This window comes from Onychostoma macrolepis, chromosome 12 (genome assembly GCF_012432095.1).
Source record: "Onychostoma macrolepis isolate SWU-2019 chromosome 12, ASM1243209v1, whole genome shotgun sequence".
Lineage (NCBI taxonomy): Eukaryota > Metazoa > Chordata > Actinopteri > Cypriniformes > Cyprinidae > Onychostoma > Onychostoma macrolepis.
This window is the reverse complement of record NC_081166.1, coordinates 11,598,060-11,619,887: the sequence shown is the minus strand read 5'-3', so window position 1 is coordinate 11,619,887 and position 21,828 is coordinate 11,598,060. Positions and strand designations below refer to the sequence as shown.

General features: G+C 36.8%; 1 protein-coding gene across 6 annotated transcripts in view; it reads left to right on the top strand.

Annotated features, from left to right (window-relative positions):
- Positions 1–2,152: 2,152 nt before the first annotated feature.
- The window catches only part of adgra1a (adhesion G protein-coupled receptor A1a), a 35,154-nt gene continuing 15,478 nt past the window's right edge, over positions 2,153–21,828 (top strand). The window contains exons 1-4 of one of the 6 annotated variants that reach the window (XM_058792674.1): positions 18,576–18,678; positions 18,770–18,864; positions 19,370–19,525; positions 21,083–21,198. In XM_058792674.1, the coding sequence (XP_058648657.1) occupies positions 21,189–21,198 (10 nt within the window). In that variant the 5' untranslated portion in view covers positions 18,576–18,678; positions 18,770–18,864; positions 19,370–19,525; positions 21,083–21,188. Of the gene's footprint in view, positions 2,281–18,542; positions 18,865–19,109; positions 19,526–21,082; positions 21,199–21,828 lie in introns of those variants that run through there. The other 5 variants (XM_058792676.1, XM_058792673.1, XM_058792677.1 and 2 more) reach the window with 5 other exon arrangements.

Sequence of the window (21,828 nt, the reverse complement as noted above, 5' to 3'; positions counted from 1 at the left end):
TAAAGATAGTGTGTCAGAGATGGTTAAAATAGATGAAAAGATGGGAATATGGGCCCGGGGTTGTTAACATTGCAGTGTGATGTCCAGTCAGCCATGCTCAAGCTCTTTCTCCTACTTCATCTAGGATCATACAAAAGGGGAATAGATATTGAAAGCGAAAAAAAAAATATCTGCACACTTCATCAAACCCCCTCCTCTATCAGTCAGACATGTGACAGCTGCAAGCATTAGTTGTGCACTGCAATTTGCTATTACGCTATTAACATGGTACCCTATATATTACATTAGTTTTTATTCGTTATATTAAAAAAAAAAAAACATATTTAAAAATTTAAAATGTAAATATTAAATGTAAAATAAAAATGTAAAATGTAAATATATATATATTTAAAGTAATATAATAATATAATATATTATATAGATAGATAGAATTTTAACTTAATTTATTAGGTTTTTTTTGCCTTTAATACAACTTTAAAAATTATAAGAATAATGCAATAACAAAATAAAAAAAATAATACAGTAATATAATAAAATAGTGTAATAAAATAAAATACATAATATTTTTTAAAAATCAAAACACATATACTGTATGTAATACAATACACATTGTATATATTATGCTATATATGACTCTTTGTGTAAGCATATATATCACAATAAATTGATTTAATTTGATGTAACACAGATTTTATATAACAAAGCAAGACTGGTTTCATAGATTACAAAACATCCAGAGGGAATCTGTGAAGCACGTATAATGTTTGAGCTTTAGCCTTTATTTATTTAGCTCGGCGGAACACTGAGAGGTGCAGCCACGGTGCATTATGTCACTGAGTCACACCACTTTCTGCACAGATGAGCTGCTCTCTACTCCCCTACCGCACTCTCCAAACTCTCTGAGTCAACAAGCACATTTGGCGAGTAAGGAAAAAGAGCCAGTACATTCTGTCTGCACCTGGAGCAATGAGGGCCAGGTGGTATGCATGTGGCTCAGAGACAGGAAGGTCAAAAGCTGTACAACATGGATCATTTTCCACTTTTGTCCCTTTTTTCCTCTCTCATAAAGGGTAAAATCCCTGCCCCTTCTGCTCTATTTTCAGATTTCAGGTCACAAGCACCAGTCATTTTATATTCTGTCCACATGATGCAAAGGAATGTGCATGTTAAGCAGGATATCCAGCATTTGTATCCAATAGTGCAGCATGTATATACAAGGATTTCTGTGACTGTGTGTGGATTTCTACCTGTAGTGTGGGAGCTATCTGAAGAATATGGTAGAGAGCTGAATTATAGATGAGGTCATCTTCCAGCAATGTTTGTATATATACAATTTATTATTGATTTTGTCAGCAAGACCATATTCCCATATGGCTGATCTGTGAAAGTGGATGGGACTTTCTGAATAAACTGAGTCCATCTTCAGGAGATAAAGTTGTTCAATCACTCCTTGAAAGTTACATTCTTAATAACATTATTTCACTCTTAAAATGAGCTTTCTCAACTCTGGGCACACATTTGACATTTTGATTGACGGATTCAAACCAATGCACATTGCAGTTGAATTGCCTTTCATTTTCTAGAAGAGACCGGGCCTAGTTGTCACATGAGTAGCTAATATTATCAAAATAACTATATTTCACCAGTTCAATTACACAAAACTATAGCATTGGTTTTAAGAATTTAGTTTGAAACACTCTTAAATGAACAGTATTTGGTAAAAAAATAAAATAAAAAATAAAAATAAATAAAAATGTTGTAATCACAGTCAGGAAACAAGTGAAAATGCTACTCTCAGGATAACATTTTTCCTAAATTTCAGCGGCATGTTTTATATTTTGTAAGTTACCTTATACATCTTTGTAGCTACATCATTTTTAACGGTGGACATTTTTATCCAAAAGCTTTTTAATGGAGGATACAGTGACGGTAATAGTGTGACAATATGCCTTGCTTTTGGTCGTGCAACAGAAGCTCAGTGTGTTTTCAAATTATATCGATGAAAATGATCAAAAAGGTTTTACTGACATTATTAATCTATTTATTTCCAATTGTGCAATAGCGACATTCAGCAGTCACATATTATTACCGGCACTACTTTTATGTATCTCATATCAATCCGCGGTCCCGCTCTCTCGACATACAGAACAAACGCAAGTTTGCGCCATCTTGCGTCTTAACTGTGGTAAAGATGGCATGGGAGGACTTCACTAGAGCTATTACTTATGTTGAACAAGCTCGAAAGGAATCGAAAACATCACTTGGAAACACAAGGGACAGGTACAAGACATATGGAACTGGATGAGACAATTTAGAGAAAGCAGATTAATATAGGCCAGCTATAAGTTTTGTGTAAAGTAAATTCATAACAAACACACTGCCATAGGGTGAATTCGGGTAATCTGGGACATTTTTTGCAATTTTGACTTCTGCGATTTATTTCAATATCTATCTAACTGGAATAACGGCGTTATAAATAAACGGCGTTATTTTTTCAGTAACGAGTAATCAAACGAATTACTGTTTCCCCCGTTACAACGCCGTTACCGTTACTGACAATAAAATGTGGCGTTACTATATTATATTATTAGAATTAAATTGTTCAGTTCATCTGAATGGATGCTCAGTGTAGCTGTAGCCTATTTGACGTACCATAAACTCTAGTGTGAAGCGCACGACTCGCCGTCGCTTTCTCTCACATACACGCACGCAAAGAAAGATACAGAGCAAGAGAGTCTTTCATAACATGCAGAATTGACGCGCTACATGTAAACGATATTCTTTGTTGTATTTTCCTGTCAAAATAACAGAGTTCTTTTGGAATTCTTCAGCTTTTAAGAACTGCCGGGTTCTCTGGTAGTGGGCGGAACTAATGCGCAAACGACAATCTCATTGGCTGGCGCTCACCTATTATCGTCCCTGTTTTGATTTCAGCAAATCAATTCGAGCGAACGCAGACAACGTGATTAATATTCATGAACCCAGCAGCTCATTAATCCTTAGTGCGCTGTATATTGATGACAAATATGCATTCATACTTGGTTATTCTAATTACTAAAGTTCTATCATCATATAATATTAAATTATCATAATATTATATTATAATGCTTGACTCACTGATAATAAGTGTCAGTAGATAAATAGTGTAGATTAATGCACAATGTTTTATAATAATAATTTATTCTTTTTAGTGTCCATTTCATTAATTTAACATATTTAATATTGGGGGCATCCAAAGTTATTTGACATTTGAATTTTTTTTTTTAAAGTAACGCAATAGTTACTTTCCCTGGTAATTAGTTACTTTTATAATGATGTAACTCAGTTACTAACTCAGTTACTATTTGTGAGAAGTAACTAGTAACTATAACTAATTACTTTTTTTAAGTAACGTGCCCAACACTGCTATCTAACACATTAGATCAACACATTAGACTTTTCTGAAATCCCTAAGATGTTTTCTAACCACACCAGAATAAATAATATAGATATTATGCCCAGAGGAGACATGCCACACCTATTAAGTGTTTTTGTGCCCCCCAAAAAAATTCTGCCTGAATTTGATAATCTGGGACGGGTCACTTTATAATCTGGGACATATGTATTAGGCCTAAAAAAAGCCTATATTCACCATACTTTATGCATGCCAAACACAATATCACCAATAGCTCCCTTCATTCTACTCTCATTGCATTGGTTTAGCTTCTTCTTTTCTCTTATTTCCCTCTCTCTCTCTTTCTCGCTCTTTCTATTGCCATCTCTTTTCCTGACGCTGTGGTGCCATTGCATTTTGTAATACATTTCATACATTTAATTAAAGGCCATGGATATTTTCATATTGTAGCTGACTTAATGACTGTGTGTGTGGGGTGCGTGTGTGTGTGCGTGTGTGTGCGTGCGTTTGTGAACAGAACATTTTGAACTGGCCTGGATGCAGATCCCCTTCCTGCTCAGTGATTTGAACCGTTGTATATACTAAACTAACTGGGAATTTGGGAAATAAAATTAACAGTTTACTTCATCCTGATACCTTTGCATGCTGTTGGAATACGTTTCCCAGATTCCGTCTCCGTAGCATCTCTCTAGCTAGCTGCTTTAGCTAGGTGCTACCTACTGTGAACTTGTGCTAATGTTATAACCTCCAGAATTAACACCAATTTCTCATTATGGCATATATTAACCCTTGTCATTAGATTGATAAAGTCCCTAAATGCATATTTCCCCCATTTGAAGACTGTCCCAGATTACCCAAAGCATGCTGTCCCACATTCTCAGTCATATTAAAAAAAAATGTTTGAAAGAAAAAAAACTAAAACATATTTTCAACACTTTTATTACATATTTTGTTGCTTGAATAGTCTAGTCAGAATCCTATGTCATTGACCTTGTCATGCAATTCCCAGGGGAGCTTCTTGATTGACAAGTGCCCCGCCCCTTTCTGTGGAATCACCCCCATGAAGTCATGTGATTTTTGTCACATGACATCCATGCTAAAATTATAGTAAAAGTCCTGTTGACTAAATTTGATTAGAACAGGAAATAAACACACTGGAGTTTAGGTGTCCCAGATTACCCGCATTCACCCTACATTGTAACAACAGTCACTATATGAATGTAGATAGGGACAGGTTGTCAATTTTTATTGGGGCAAGTTGTCATGTCTTTCATTAATTGACAGAAATTAATGTTTTTATATTTTAAAAGCCTTCAGGCTGATTAACATCAGGTTCCCCTTGTGACAACTTGCCCCACCATCAACTTGTGTTCATTAAACATTGTGTTCATTAATCATCGCAGGAGCAATAATAATGAAAATATTCAATAGTTTTTGTTTTTGTAACCAAAACTTGGTTTAAAAAAGTTTCTCTCTTTGCATAGAGAAACTGGCTTTCGAAAAATAAACCTACCAAGCAATTTGCCCACCTAAAGTAAAGTATATGACAACTAGTCAGTCACGCTATGTGTTTCACTGAGTTGGTATGTTGGCAGATGGGAAAACTCTAAGCTAAAGTGGAAGGTGCAATCATTAGAGGCAGTTTTTTGGCAGTGCAAGAACACTTTTTGCCATTATTTTCATTTTAGCAAGATAATTTCCTGTGCCAGTAGATGCTAACTGGTACATATCATCCGATGAAGCTTTTTCTGAGGTGTAAATGGAAGAGTGTATAATGTGATTGCCATAGCATGCAGGGTTCGCATAAGGTGTAGGACTCAGTCCCAGCACATTTGTATCTTTTTTTCCATTTTATTTTTAGTTTTCAGACACGCAGCAATCTGTCCCTAAGGGTCTTCATGAATATTCATCTCCCAGTTTTTATGAGAAGAGATTCACAGATGCAAGAATAACTATTATACATGTACATTCTCAGAAGCTTTTAGACGCATAACTGCAGTGCGCCATAAATGTCTGTTTTGCACTTACCGTACAGGGACTATAAATGTCATACAGCTCGTATTTTCCTCCACATTTGTAATGGCATGCAGATTTTCATATACAGTTCGTACATAGCTGAATATAAGACCTGCATTACAACAATGCATAATGGAAAATAAGCTAAATCTTAGGTTATTATATAGTCTTCCACTGCTATCTGGAACTGTTAACACAGTGACCTATTTCCAATTGATCACGTGTTCATAAATGCAAAATAAGGCACTTAGGAGAATGAACATGAAGGAAAAATGGAAGAGGAACAGCAAAGGATAGAGAGGAGTGTGTGTGAATGATGAAAAGCATGGTGCGGTTCTCAGGGCACTACGCTTCAGAGCACAATGCTTCCACACAGGGAGTGGTGTTTTTTGGCATGCTGTAAATCTAGGCCATCTACTCTGCTGTCCGGCAATGGTGCACATACATGCACGTGCACATTTAAACACACTAAAGAAGTCCGTGGGCAGACAGCAAGTGCATATATGAAGGGCCAGGGGGCCCAAACATGGAGAGCCCTGTTTCCATGGATATATCTTGCGTTGTCATTCTAGCTTGGTACGATGCAAACATTCTCCAGAGAGGGGGTCGGGCAGAGTTGAGCAGGACACTACTAATTAGAAGGAAGTCATGTGGTTCAGCACTGCAAATGTTGATTCATATGAGGATGTATATCTGCCTGGGTGATAAAAGTATCTTATAGGATATCAGAGATTGAGGCTATTCACACTAAATAGATTTAGCATAGTTAACATGATATTTTCTGTGTTAATGACAAGAAATCTGAGCTGTGTAACATTGAGTCACTGAAGTAATTGCCTCACTGTAACTGTGAGCATTTTTCCTAGGCTGTGAAACATTGATTTCATGAATGTTTTCAGATCAGATCATCATGTTTCAGGAGTCCACACATTTTTATTTTTAATGACTGCAAAGGGTCTTGTTATATAAAAAGAAACCATTATTACAGAATACACACAGAATGCGGAATCAAATTTACTGTCTTGATGCATGCTCTTTGTCTTATTTTGAATGATTTATGCATGTTATTATAAAAATAATTCATGACATTTAATCAAAATGTACTATAAAGTACTATAAAATACTATAACTCTTTCTCTGAAATGAGATTCATTTTGACATTATTTAGGCCATACAGGCTATAGGATAATATTAACAAGAATATACCATGTTACCAAGCTGAATTAAGCTTAACAGCATTTGTAGAAGAATATCGATCACTGCAAAACTTGTCCCTTGTTTACTTTTAAAAGAAAAAGAGGTTACAATGAGGCACTCCAATGTCAATTATTGGAGGATTTAAAAGCAGAAATGTGAAGCTTATAATAAAACAATTGCATTAAATCTTCTGTTAAAAAGTATTATTTTAGCTGTAAAGCTGTTTTAGAGTTTGCAGCATTAAGGTTCGTAAGCAAATTTTGTACTCTAAAATCATGTTATCACATTCTTTGCATTATGTGCCTATTTAAACAGAAAGTAGTTTAATATTTGCAAATAAGCACCATTCATTTCCATTAACCCAAATTTAATTTAATTTAATTAATTTTTAAAGAAAAGAGGGGGCAAGTGGAAATTCAATTTTTGATAACCAACATTATGCCACAAATGTTGCTGATTGAGCTTAATTTGTATTGAACCCAGAACATTCCTTTAAGCAACTGTTGAGTAGATATTTAGGCATTGTTTTAGGCTCCGTTCTGCTACGTAATGCCCATTTTTCACCATCCAGTTCCCAGTTGAAAAAATGATGTCATGCCTTATGTGTTTGAATATGCTAGTTCACTTGAAAATACATCACATTACATAAGTAAAATGGGTTGCAGGTGGCATTTTTCTGTCATTTTTAGACCTTTTGTTTTTTAGAGCAGCACCAAAGGAAGCATTTGACCTCTGTAAGGAGAAAGCCAATGATACATGTGCTTCTCCCATTACCCCATCTCTCTTCAGGGGTGAGTCCTAAAAGAGAGAGAATTGATGTTATTTCATGCATAACATTACATAGATGTCCGCTCACACATTCTGTCAGGGTGGCTGTGTTGTTATTTTTGGAAGAGCACAGACCGGATTTTGGTCTTGCTAATGTCTGAGCACTTGCCCTCATGCTGACTCTTTGTTCTGACCCAGAAATGTGCTTATATGTGCAAGCAGCATATATAAATGCAGACAGGAACAAGCGGATGCAGATAGGGAGCGATGGAGAGATTTATATGACTGATCGCGTACGACATGTCTAATGATAGATGCTGACAGCGGATCCCCTTAAACTATGTACTGGACTTGCAAAGGTAACTAGCTGAGACATGTTTCTTGCATTGGATGAATTGAACACTGTAGGTATCACGGGAGTGCAGGAAGTAATGCAGTTACACTTACTGTAAACCTCTCTGAGGACTCATCTCATATTTTCACAACCACAACACTGAGCGTAGTCTCAGGTAGCCAGAATTTTAGCTACGGATAAAATCCATTCCTCTTTGCTGCTTTTTCAAGCCAAGGACCACCCACTTTCAGCTGTACAGCTATCAGATTGTTTTGTTTTTATGTCAGGGCTGGATTATCTGAAATTATCTGATTAGCACAATAATTGGCATAGAAAAACATAATTTAGATAATGGTCTGTTGCAACCAGTTTTACAGAAAACATGGATCTTTTGTAACATTATAACTGTCTTTACTGTCACATTTGGTCAAATTAATGCACTCTTGCTCAATAAAAGACATTCTTGTTAAAACAATTGGTGTAGAAACACTCAGTTTTCATTTAGAAATTGCTAGTTAATTTCACAATTGAATACAAAGAAATCGCAAGTAACACATTGAATTAAACATGAAATTAGAAAGACTGAAATAGTATTTTCTCATAAAACATACTCCAATATTCTGTTTTATTTTGTGTATAAGAAAATATAGAAATAAATATAGAGAACGAGAATATACAGTTCTATTTGTTGATATTAGCCAATCAGATTGACATGCATTGTTCTTTCCCATTTTCCATTTTTTTCCATTTTCAAGTGCAAAATTTGTCAGCCTGTGAGTAAACGACTGTGGGAGGTCTATAAGTGAGATTAGACTCATTGTAGCAAATGAAATAATCTAATTTAGCAATGAATTTCCTGGATGATCTAATGATTGACCATCCTGTTCTGTGACTCATCGCATGTAGAGCTGAAAAAAAAATGCCACTCGATGAGATCTTTTTAAATGTCAGCTGACCCTCCTGTAGATTCTGCCAGATATAGTGTTAAAAACAACCGTTTTGTTCACTCTCCCCATCTTCCAATTAAAACACCAGGGAGAGACAGAAGGGAGAGGCATCAAGATAAAATAACTAATGTTTCCTCATTGCCTCGCTGCATGCTCCGAGGTTGAGACTAATTTAATTAACAGAGCAGAGCCGAAGGCTTTCGGCACAGACCTTGATTTGAGGGCATTAGAGTTTGTGTTGGAACGACTGTCCAGAACTGACATGATCCTGACCATGAGAAAGTCAGGAAATCCATCAATCCAATGATTTGTAATATTGTACATATACACCAAGTACTGTAGTTATTGCTTCTGAATCTATAAAATATTCACTAATATCACAAGTGTCTGAAATTCTCCTTCACTTTTTTTTTTTTTTTTTTACAACTGTTATGTTTTATTCTATGTTGCATCAAAGGCTTTAGTAATGCAAATCATTTAATGAAGTGTCCTGCGGTGTCATTTGCATATTTGCACATAAATAAAAAAGAAATGCACTGTAATATGCAGCATTAACTCTCTCTTTCTGCAGCCAACTGATGTTTTTAAATCAAAATCTGACCCTCTGGCATTATGTCACAACCTTTTAGCACCTTTGTGCTCTTTTGAGCTTTAACTAATGCCACAGATTGTATGGGATGTTGACCTCATAACAACAGGAACAGATGTTGCTCCTTAATTACCATGCTGCTGCCAACTGCATTTCTGAAGAAAAAACGACTTCATTTGATAGTTTAGTGAACTAAATGCTGTGACTGCCACAGGACATAGTAATAATAATGCTTTCACACTTCACACGCAGTAATGCTTGTGTAAGTGAAAATATCTAATCTATAACACTTCTCCCACATATGAGAGAAATCCCACAGAGGCTCCAGCCCTGCTCTGTAATATGGCTTAACAAGTTAACAAGCTCCTCACAAATCAATAGATTATCTGATCAGCTGTTGACTACTGCGGTGAAGAGTGTGTGTTTCAAAGATGCTAATGACTCGTGAAAAATATTGGGTAGTTCACTAAGATGTAAGCTGTGAGTTTAGTGCATAAAATGCAATACATTGTAAACATATAGGTAAATTGAAAGAAATTGTTACATTGCTCAATAAAATACTTGCTTGTGATTAGTCAGGATTAGGGTTAGGTCACTTGTGGCATTCTATGGTCATATATTGTTAATAATGACGGCTAAGCAATTGGTTTCCAAACTTAAAAATCTGTCATCAATATCTCAGTGTTTTTTGTTTTGTTTTTTGCAAATAGTCCCTGAAAGCAACAGAACCTGAAAGTAGTGACCTAACACTTTTTAAAGAACCTCTTATTATCATTTTATTGGTTGGTACATGTCGATGGCTATATTTTGATGCTGTATATGTGAAAAAGCTCTTCATTCGTGTTAATTTCCTGCTGCAGCTGCTCTCAGGGTTTGCCCCCTTTCACCATTTTCATTACATGATTAAGTAAAACTGTGCATAGCTATCAGTGCACTTAGCTGCCATCAGCACTGACACTTGCATGGTGATGTACATTCTGCTCTCCAGCACTCTTTCGCTCACTCTCTCTCTCACTATGAAAAATAAGAGTACTTTCTTGTTTCTGTGCCAAAATGTCGGATATAAAACTCTCCACTGCATTATAATGTGGGGTATCAGCCCTATTGAGCAAATTATGAAAGAGAGAGAATTGTACAGTCCCTAATAATAATATTAGCAGTACACTGCTATTATGCACTAGATAGCCAGCTTTTGAATGACGAGTCATCACTCATCAATTAAACAAATGGTACATTATAAAACAGACTCTAAATTCTGATTGGACAACACACTCAAAACTGTAGTTTTATTATATTTCTCTAAAAGTTCACACAATTCAATCACAAAAAGTTTTCTACATTGGTCTCAATAGATCTAATGGTGTGTTAAGGGGAATAATAACACAGAAAGCATTACATATATGTTTAAAGAGCCCACTGCACTTCTCATTGTAATCAGTAAATTGTTGTGAAATGTGATAATAACAAATACCATTGAAAAAGTGGGTTAGCTCCATTTACAAAGAAAATTGCCTGTTGCTATAAATAGATTTTTGATCATCCCTAATATTGCGGTTTTGGAAGCCCTATTGAGTTGGTTTGGGTTTAATTTTATTGCGTTCCTCATTTGTGATCAGTTCTGGGTAGTTTGCTTACAAATTGTTGTCTGTTACTGATTACATGATGAAAAGTTATTAAACTTGTTTTAAACTTATCATTAAACATACCATATTGAAAATATATTCCTTGAAATATTTCTTTCTTTCTTTCTTTCTTTCTTTCTTTCTTTCTGTCTTTGTGAATATACAGTAATCAAAGCTGAATGGTATGACACTCAATAGGATTTTTAGTAAAAAAATTTAAAAAGAGGACAAAATGAAGAATTAGGGAGAATCAATAAATGATGAATAATTTACTGCCATTGCATAAATAATATGTAATCATGTAATCCATGAAAAAGTAACTGTAGTCTGATTATGAGCATTTAAAATGTAATATACCCTAATTACAAGTACTTCATTTTGGGAATCTGATTACGTAATCCAAATTACATGTAATCAGTTACTACCCAGCCCTGTATGTGATTTAGCCTTCTGAAATTTTTAGATGCATCTCACCTGAGCTATAAAAACCATGTCAAGCTATCTCTTCCACTCAGATCTTACTACTGACAGTGCAGCTGCGATGCTCATTCAAGCTTCATACATGTCTTAAATCGTTAGCGTGACGTCCATTTTCAGGGGTTTGTTTGCTTATGTGTCAGAGTGTATGTTAGAATGTACTGTAGCTCTTCTTGTGCCTTTGTCATTGCATCTTTCAACAGACAGATTCTCATACACAATTAATGACTTTTTAAATCACTGGGATGGGCCGCCGTACAGTAAAATAGACACCTCTGTCACATGCTGTCTCCTAAGTGCTCTTTGACTGTTTGGGGAAGTGTTGCCATGGCAACTGTTTTCACCATCTGACAAAGAGCCTTAACACATCGCGTTAACCCCTGATCCTCTCCAACTTTGTTGACCCCTGACCTCATTTGACCCAGACCTTTTGTACAGAGGAACTGGGTTGTTTCCATAGTAACAAAGATGTGGGCTGATCCATGTAGAAAATGAACTGTGATTCACTCTCCCAGGTGACATTTCCTGTCACTTAGCCATATCATCTTCTCTCAGTCATCCTGCTGCTTTGCTGTTGTTACTGTGACAGGACAGGTTTCACTCTGTTGAAAGTAATTTCAATAATTTATGAGGGGTTTTTAGTCTTCACATCTGTGAAATTCTTTTAGATTCTCTATATGCACAATCAATTAGTTCAAAATAGTCTCATATTTAGCCACCATTTAGCCTTTAGTCTTATTTAATTCTACAGTCGATAATATCAATAATCAAATTTTAACATACTGTACACACTGCAAGTTTCAGGAGTGACAACCGCATTTAAATGCAGGAGTGAGTCCCGTAAATTATTGTTCCATGTGTGAACGGAAGAGCAGTCACTCCAGCATTTGTAACCATAGCAACATTTTGGCTTCTTGCAGGAGTGAAGAAGAATTTAGCCGTTTGGTATCTGTCATTTTTTGGCTAAAGACTCTTTTTCTCCGTCGATTTTAACTGAACTACCGCTGATAGACGTGCTGTGTTTTGTTTCTGCTCAGGAGGCTGCTTTAGAGAGCGCTGTCTTGCAGTGTTGCCACGTCCTCATATATATATATATAAACGCTTTTAGGCATGTTGTTTGGTCTTAGCTCATAAAGCTAGGCACTTTATGGAGTTAGTAAAGTGGTCTGTTGCAGATATGAGATATAAGATTTTGTGTGTGTGTTATAAAACATAAAGCATTTTGGTGTTTTTGTTTTTGTGCTTGTCCTTATTTGTTTTTTTTTTTTATTTCTGTGACCTGGCAACACTGACACTTTACCGCAGGGCTCGTGAGCGCAGCTAGTCCAGGTCAGAGCCATAGAGAGACAGAGTTGCGACAACAGAAGTTCAAAACGCTCGATCGTCACGTGGTTCACGTAGACCTCAATAGTTTCAGGAAGTTCCAGGAAGTTCATTGCGGGCAATTGGAATGCATTGAGTTAGTGACTATAGTGAGACAGAACTGCGATTTTTGGTAATTAGTAGACAATAAAATACTTTATTTACATTATTTATAAAACAAACCCAGTGAAGACTCATTGTGAGGGTGATTTCTCATTACAGGGAGTCTTCAGGTGGTTCTTGTTCTGATCCAGATAGAGAAGGAGAAAAACACAGGAGAAATGGTTAATGATGCTCCATCACATTTCAGTCCTGTGGCATCTGCTCCTTCAACACAGTGCTTCTACAGTAGCTAAGACATTTAAGTATAAAATACAGTACAGATTTATTGTGATTACTTCTATAAAATAGTAGTGGTAGGCCTATATAATACATTTTTGGAAATTTAGCCTAGCATGATTCTGAAATTAAAACTGCTCGCCTATTTTTATTCTCACTCAGGTCCATCAGCATCCTTTGCAATAAATCTAAATCTATTAAATAACTTCCCAGCAGCAGAAATCACGTTTAAAAGCCTTAATTACACAACAACGAATGAAACTGCCCAAAGAGAATGAATAACATCCCGTAAATCTACTAATTAAGTGAGGAATAATCTAATAATAATCTGTTTTAACGCACAAGGTAATTTGATTTGCTGTGCTGATAATATACAATTTTGTTCTATAAATGTCTTACCTTTTAAAAGTTCATCACAGCGGTCTCTTCTGCTGTATCTCTATGGCGCTGATAGTATGAGCGCGAACTTCCGGGAACTATTGAGCGGCTCCATGATCCGCCATTGCTGTAAAAAAACGGTCCATTGGAGTCAACGGAGTTGTCGCAACTCTCTCTCTCTATGGCTCTGGTCCAGGTGTTGTGCCCATTTTCAACTCCCTGCCAAATTATTACCCCCCTCATTGAAATCGCTACCTGCTTAATCCTAACCCCACACCTAACCCTAAACTACCAATACTAGGGGGTAATAATCTGGTGGGGGTCAGAATTCGGCACAACACCGGCCGTATCAAAATGTGCTAAGGTTAAGACTTCTGTCTTGGTTATTTTCTTGCATCTCACATACAGACGAAGACACATTTCTGATACGCGTTACTGAACTAGTTCAGTTGCGTACACACTGCGTAGAATTTCTATAAATGCGGTTGTCACTAGGCTACCTGTATTTTTCGGGAGTTAATGCGGTTGTGGAATGCAGTTGTCACTCCCGTATTTTAGTGAATTGTGTGTGTACAGAACGCGATTAAGGAGTAAAAGCTGAACTGACAACCGAATTTAGTGTGTACTTGGCTAAATGTTTATATACTACTGTTCAAAACTTTGAGGTTTGGGAGATTTTTTATATTTTCAAAGAAGTCTCTTGTACTCACCAGGGCTGCAATTGTTTGCAAAATATTTTTAAAATGTGTTTTTCTGTGATGGCAAAAGCTGAATTTTCAGTAGCTATTACTTCAGTCTTCTGTGTTACAGAACACTGATTTGTTGCTCAAGAAACATTTTTTTATTATTATCAGTGTTGAAAACAGTTGTGCTTCCATAATATTTTTACGGAAACCATGATACATTTTTTCAGGATTATTTGATGAACAGTAAGTTCAAAAGAACAGCATTTATTTCAAATACAAATCTATTTAGAAAGACATTATAAATGCATGTACTCTCAATTTCAATTATGTAATGCATACTTGCTGAATATAAGTATAGATTTCTTTAAAAAATGCTGGTCCCAAACATTTGAATGGTAGTGTATATTGTCAGAATTTTGCCGACTTTTACCAATGTAAATCTGACAGATTCTGTCCGGTAAACAAGCACTCTGAAAATCACTCCTCTCCTCTCCCATACTCTCACAGTGCTGCCACCATCTAGTTATTGTACATTCATCACTTTGGCTCACTGCCCAACATTTAGCACTTTCTCCAGCCAAAAGCCTAAAATAACAATGCATCCACAATACTTTTATGCAGCTGATAATGAACAAAACATCAAGTATCTCTCATGCTTAACATATAATGGCATTTAGATTGTTATTAGGCCAGTCAACCTTTCTGTAATACCATGAAACCATTGTTATGATGCAACTGAAACATAAATAAGGTAATTTCATATTAAGTGTGCATTTGTTTTTGTTTTTTTGGTGCATTTATATAACTTTTAACTTGCATCCCTCCTCGTTGAAGCACAGTGCTTTGTATCCACTGGGAGATTCTCTCACAGAGAGTGGCTGATGGTTGATGTCCCATCCAGCCTGTCATCACAGCAGTCACCAGCCTATTGTATATTAACAGTAGCACAATGCATGTTTCTAGAGAACAGTGATTGGTTGAGGCAGCCTTTCCAGACGAATGCTGACAAATATTTTACCTGCCTTTAAATCACATGTGACAGTTGACAGGCATTTTCTGTCCGAGACAATGCTGTCACTGAGTTGCAGCCTCATAAGGAGGGACCAGGCTATGAAATATCAAATTGTTATGACCAATATTTTCCCATCTTACTGTTAACTTTTACTTTGACTCCTGTAGGTTAAATGTGAACACTCAGTGGAGCAACATCTTGCTGACTCTGGCATATTATTAAAGATTAAATACTCTGTAGTAGAGAAGAACATGTCCCCAATTATGCTATTTTATCTCACAGACCACTCTAAATAGGCATATGCCACTTGTGATGTCATTACAAGACCCCATGAAATCTTGTAGTATTCTCTCTTGTGTGACATCATTTCTTATCGAAGCAGGAAGTTCAGATGGAACTTATATGACTCTATCATCCATTCATCCATCCATCCATGCATCAGCCTTTAGTACTTGCTACTTCCTTTGTTAGTCAAAAGTAGCTGGTATTAAGGAGGACATTTTATGATAGGTAAGATAGATAGATAGATAGATAGATAGATAGACAGATAGTCATGTGCACTCTCTATTGACTCTTCTGTCTTTAAATATTCTGTGTTTAACTATAGTCAAAACCACCGGTCAAGCCAAGGCAATTAGTGCCTATAAAACATTCATTAACAAAGTCAACAACTGATTTTTATAGTGTGCTAGGTATGCATCAATATCTATGTTTACATGCAACCAAAAAATCCATTTGTAATCAGATTGATGGCTCACTGAAAAGCTTTCATGTAAATGCATCAATTGATCCAACTGTGGTCATCCAAATGAAGTTTCGATTGGATTGGAAGGGGTGGTGTAGACCTGGAAGAATCTGATAATTATAAGAGAAATTCTACAAATGTAACCATCTAACCAACCTGAAATTGTGCTTCTACCAAAGTTACACAAACTTTCACTCAAACATTACTACTTTAGTTTAACTGGTGTTCACGCATCAAGACGATTCCTGACCCAAGGCGAAACGTTTTGTTTTGAGGTGCCTGATACAGATAGGTCATTTTATTTAATATCTAATTGCACAATCCAATACACCGAATTTTCCTAGGAGGAATTATTTCATCTTGTCTTAAATTGAAAACAGTGAAGAGTAGACTTGTTGGCATGGAAACCAAGTTACAGGGTTTAATTACGCTTGGCTAGTTATGCTTTTAACGCAACAACAACTGGATCAGGGACCTTTCAGCATTCTCTAGGGCAATTGCTTTATAAATTTCAATTAGCATGCTAATATAACCATATTGAATAGCATTGTAGTGTAACTGCATATAATGAGTCTCAGAGAAAACAATAACAACAACAACAAAAAAAACAGGCACACTTGTGAAAAAAACATGAGGGCACTGCAAGAAAGCTAGCAGCTGTTCCACTGCTGATAAAACAGGTAAGTCTTTAGTTGGGGACTGTTTTCATTTAGCAGTGTGGGTGACAGGGTAAAAACACTCCCCACGGCATTGCAATACTGAGACCTAACATGGTAGAAAACAAGTGGGTGGTCATAGTTTTAAGAGGAATTTGAAAAGAGTGACAGTTGTACCACCTCAGGGGAAAAACATATCTTTGGTGTATATATAGATATGTCTATCTTTGTCTGTATTCTGCTTCTAACCTTAGTCCAGAAATAAAAGTGGCATCACAGATATCTTCTGACATCTCTGTTCAATTTATCTTATTTTTTATCTGAGCAGCGGAGAAGTTCTCAATATTGTGTTTTGCATGTTAGGATAGTGCTCATTATTATTATTATTATATTTTTTTTTTGTACCATCACTGGACGTGAATATGCCTACTTATATATAGACCTTAAATAGCTCTGCCACTTTTCAGTGCTTATTGTCTTCTGGTTTGTATTTCCACAGCATGGTAAGATTGTACGAATTTATTAATTAATTGCTTGTTTTAAAATCTTGCTGGTCTATTGACATTTGTTAAGACTGGATGACTTACTATTTCCGTCAAGATTGTGGAATGCACATTCATTGGACACTTTACATGGCGGATGTAGCACATCCAAATTTTATTCAGAGAGAGCAGATTTTTAACGGCCGTTAAGAAAGTTTCGTTTCAAAGTTTCAAACCAAATACAGTACCTTCTAGACTGTAGGCCTATGCGATTTCGGACACAGTGTGTGTTAGCCTAACTTGTTCGTCAATGTGGCACTTTTTGAGAAATTTCACAAGTGTTGGTCAATTCTTTAAGTAGCCTATACACTTTTTTTATTAGCAGAACAGTAGGCCTACTAAGTACACATTTAACATAAAATTACCCTAAAATTAACTTAAAACCTATCTTTCATTCATACACACACATGCAAATACGCAGACAAAGGCAAATAGAAATCTTGTGTGGGGTGAAACCTCCCGATGTGATTCTCCAAAACGCGCTGCTTGCGAAGGGTAAAACCTGGTAGGTTGTCTCTTTAAGTCAGCGCTGCAGCGGTGATGTGCCCGCGAGCTCAGACGGTTACAACCATTTCCACCTCTGCAGTGGGCAACTTCAACCGCGCGCGCTCAACAGCGCCTCTCGCGCGACTCGTGACATTCAGCATTCACACACATTCTCTTCTACAGATTGGTAGATCCCACGCTAAAGTGAAAACTTGTCAGACGCCTTATTACGGGGAAGAAGAAATTTTTCCAAAAATCCAACCCACGATATTTCTGAGAAACTGTTTTACTTTCTTCCCCCTCATGGCATTGCCTTTATAGGAGCCATCATCCGATGTGATTCGGGTTCCTTAACGGTTCAATTAACTAATTATTTTAGTACTTTTGAGGAACAAATATTAGCAGGAGGGAAAATAAATGAATTTCTAACTGAATTTATGGCTATCATTATATTGCCAAAGATTTCTACAGAAACATATGCTATAACAAATAAAAATTGCATTTCATACAATGAATGCAGAAGGTCTGTTCACAAATATTTATGAATTAATTTTCATACACTTTTTAGGGGTAACAAATAAACAGGCCTACTAAATGTGGTAACATTATTTATTTGTTTTCACAGATGTAATAATGTGAACAATGCCACTAGGCTATCACAAACCGTCCAATAACAATTTACGGCTGATGATACACTGGTCAACTTTTTGAGCAATATGTTCCTAGGGCACTTTCCCACTGAGAATGTTTATTACTAACAGTTTATTTTGAGTCAGACATGACGAAAGTAATAACTTGGTGGTCAGTAAGTGAGTCATAAATTCAGTAACAGCTCAATGGTTCAAAGGTGTTCTGATTCACAATAAAGAAACGACTCATGAGAGTCATTTGCTTGAGAATCGGATTAAGCTTCTTGTGCTGTATATTTTTGATTCACTAAAAGAATCGGTTCATAAGAGTCATTCGTTAAACACTGGTCGCGCTGTGTATCTCACGCTGTAAGATTCATTGGCGGTGTTGCGGTGCACGGTAGTACGGGAAACACTGTCAGAATATTTTACCACGGTGTTCCTTCCGCATCGGCGGAACAATGAAGATTCGAGAGCCGTTAACGGAACCGAACGTCATGTAAATAATTGGTTCCGCTATTTTGTTTGAAAAATGGAACCGGTTCCTCGGTTCTCGGTTCAGATCAAGACCTGATATTTGTCTTCCTTAGAGATGGAGTATATTACATGCGCTCACGCTCGTCAAGTCTATCAGATAATGGGACGTAAAGATGGGGTACAACACCAGTTGCTCTCTTAAAAATAGGTAAGGAAATATGAGGCAAAATTTTACATCTAAACAGTAGCCTATATCTCGTTCTGATACGGTAAGTGATATTCACAAAATACGGTAGCTCATGTATTCATGCTCTTGCGTTCATTTTAAAACATTTTCTGATGAAGTCTTGAGTGTGCCATTTTGGTATAAGGTAAGGGGTGTTGGCTTTGTTTGCTCGTCATAGGATTACGATTTTGGAGACATGAGGGAACCCGTTGTTAGGGCTCTCAAATGAGAGTAAGACAGTATTTTAAAACCATCTCTACACTGCCTGCGTTGTGTAGAGGTTGCACTGTTGTTTTTCTCGCATGCCTGTGCTTTAACATTTCACGAGTGATATTTCTAAAGACTTACGTCACGGCAAATGCGCACGTGCCCGACGGAAATCGCCGCAAATGACTGAAGTTCGTCAATTCTGAGCTGACTTTTAACGAGGAAAGGGTTCATGGTGATGTTCGCTTTGTTTTTTGCCTTTTTCTCGGATGTTCTGCAGCCTCTCCTGCTGGAGAATGACCCCCCCTCAGCGCCTGTCGGAATGCCGTTTCTCTCCGCGTGCACAAGGGCCACGCGCCAGATGGCCACATCATAACCGACTGTGATACTTGATACTATTGCACTAAAGCTGGACCCTAACTTTGCGGATCTGATGGTGAGTGATTTAAAGTACCTCATTTATATTTTTAATTACAATTTAGGACAGTTCATGTTACAAGATAAAACTTTGGTCGCTCTTCCTATGTAATCCACACACAAAAACTTTCGGTGATGATAGAAATCAGCTGTTTTTCTGTGTTGTAACAATGCAAGTCAGTTGAGAGTTTCTCCCAAACAAACGGGCGTTTACGGTGGGCATTAGCATTGATCTCCGATGTGATGTACGAAATTAAAGCGATGCCTCACAATGGCATCGCACCATAGATTATCGTTGCATTTTCTCAGCGGTAGAGGGTCCATTTGTTGCAGTGCCAAACGCTTGCTCAATATCCCTGCAATGTTAAATGAACTTGATTCAATTACGTATAGTCGATGCACTGTCTTTGAATCTCAGAAAACGGTAGAGATTGTGTAGAAGGGATTTAGTCAGAGGGTAACCGCACTGGTGGCTCTGGAAGCTGGAGAGCGCGTGCAATGAATATCAATTGTCATTGTCAGCTAATCATCACAAGGGGCTGTGGCGTGTCCGTGGCCTTGGTTATCCCTGAGGCAAAGGCGATTTTACTTTGTTTTCCGATACACTGTTTTTTATCTATGACAGCACCAAAGTATACTCGTGGCTGTATGACGTGGATAGAGGTTTTAATTGTGTGCGTTATGACGTCTACATTGGCTGTATGACGTCGGCTGTCGCCGCTTCCTCTTTTCAGATATCCAGCCAATCAGGTCACTGGTATCAGCCAACCAGGCAAAAGCTTTCCCCCCCTCTTTCCACCATACAGAAAAGGCACGTAAGATCACAGCAGCACCATGGAGAGTGCCTTTAGCGCTTTATCTGTTTTAAGCACCAAGGACAGAGACCCGAACCAACTAGGCCTACAGTCAGTGACAGTGTTAGGAATTGCCCTGGTCTAATAATTTAAGAACATAGATCTTAGCAAGGGTGTAGGTTTGCTTTGAAAACAGGGACATATTGCAAGGAGGCAGAGGAAAAGATTAAGATAAGATTATAATCTTTGTAAACAAACCAGCTATTAAAACAGTGAATCACGGGACCTTGATCAGTGTTGATGCTGAGAAATGCCATTGCGTGGATGTACATCTGGTGATATAGAGAAAACAACATTTATTCCCTCGTATCACAAGATTAATGTTGTATACTTTTCTCAGCCCCAAAATATTATGACAGCTGCATACTGAGTTTTTATTTATTTATTTTTTAACCATCCGCTTGTCATTAAACACTTTTAAGTTCACTACATTAAGTATTACTCTTCTCTCTGGTCAGTGGCAAACCTAATCAACTGATGTTATTTATTTATTTATTGTTTAAAGAGAACCTATTTACATTATCTGTACTGTGTAATATAGCTGTTTGTGCATGTAAACAAAGCACAAAGTCTGTGCCAAAGGGAGTTAATTTTTCAATAGAAAACACATCTTAAATGCCTCATTTGTAGTTCTCACATTATTTCCGTAACATATCTACGTCATTATGTCCATCTACTGGTTACTTTATACTTTGTACTCGCTGATTATGGTTTTCCAATAGACCAATCACAACAGACTGGGGCTGGTTGACCAATCTGAGCAGACCGGGCTTTTCGGAAGGTGGGCTTTAAAGAAAACAAAACTAAAACAGACTGTTCAGAAAGTTGATGAAAACAGGTACTGCAGCAATGTAAATAAAAAAAATAAATAAATAAAAATAAAAATGTTTTTTGAACATGAAATCATGTAAACCAATTCTAGTAGCCCCCCTAAACAAAATGATGAACCTAATTAAGCATAATAGGGTCCCTTTAATTAAAAAGAAAAAAGGTAATTCAAGCCAGATTTGAACTCACAACGTTTGGTACTTAAGGCAAGACATATTCAGCTTAACCAGCTCATGGACAGATGTGGCTTTAGGGGAGTTAAAATGTCTATACAGTGACACCAATGAGACCTCAAAGAAGTATTGAAACCATCAGTAGTTTAGGACCAAATATTGGTCGGGACACTTCCGATTTGGTTGCTGGGGACATTTTCCTACCTCCTCTACCATATAAAGGTACATCTATAGATCTCAAAAGGCTTCTAAATGTAGTCAGCAACAAGTTGTTTCATCTATTTATTCAAGGTCTTCTTTGTGTCTATATAGTGCCGTAGCTTCTACAGTTTTTGAAATTAATTGATTAGGATCACCCTGAAGATATTTAAATATTAATAGATATAAATAAATAAATGGACATTAAATATTGATTATTTCATTAGCCTTTTTGTAGAGACTGTGGAGAGAAAGAACATAAGTTAAAT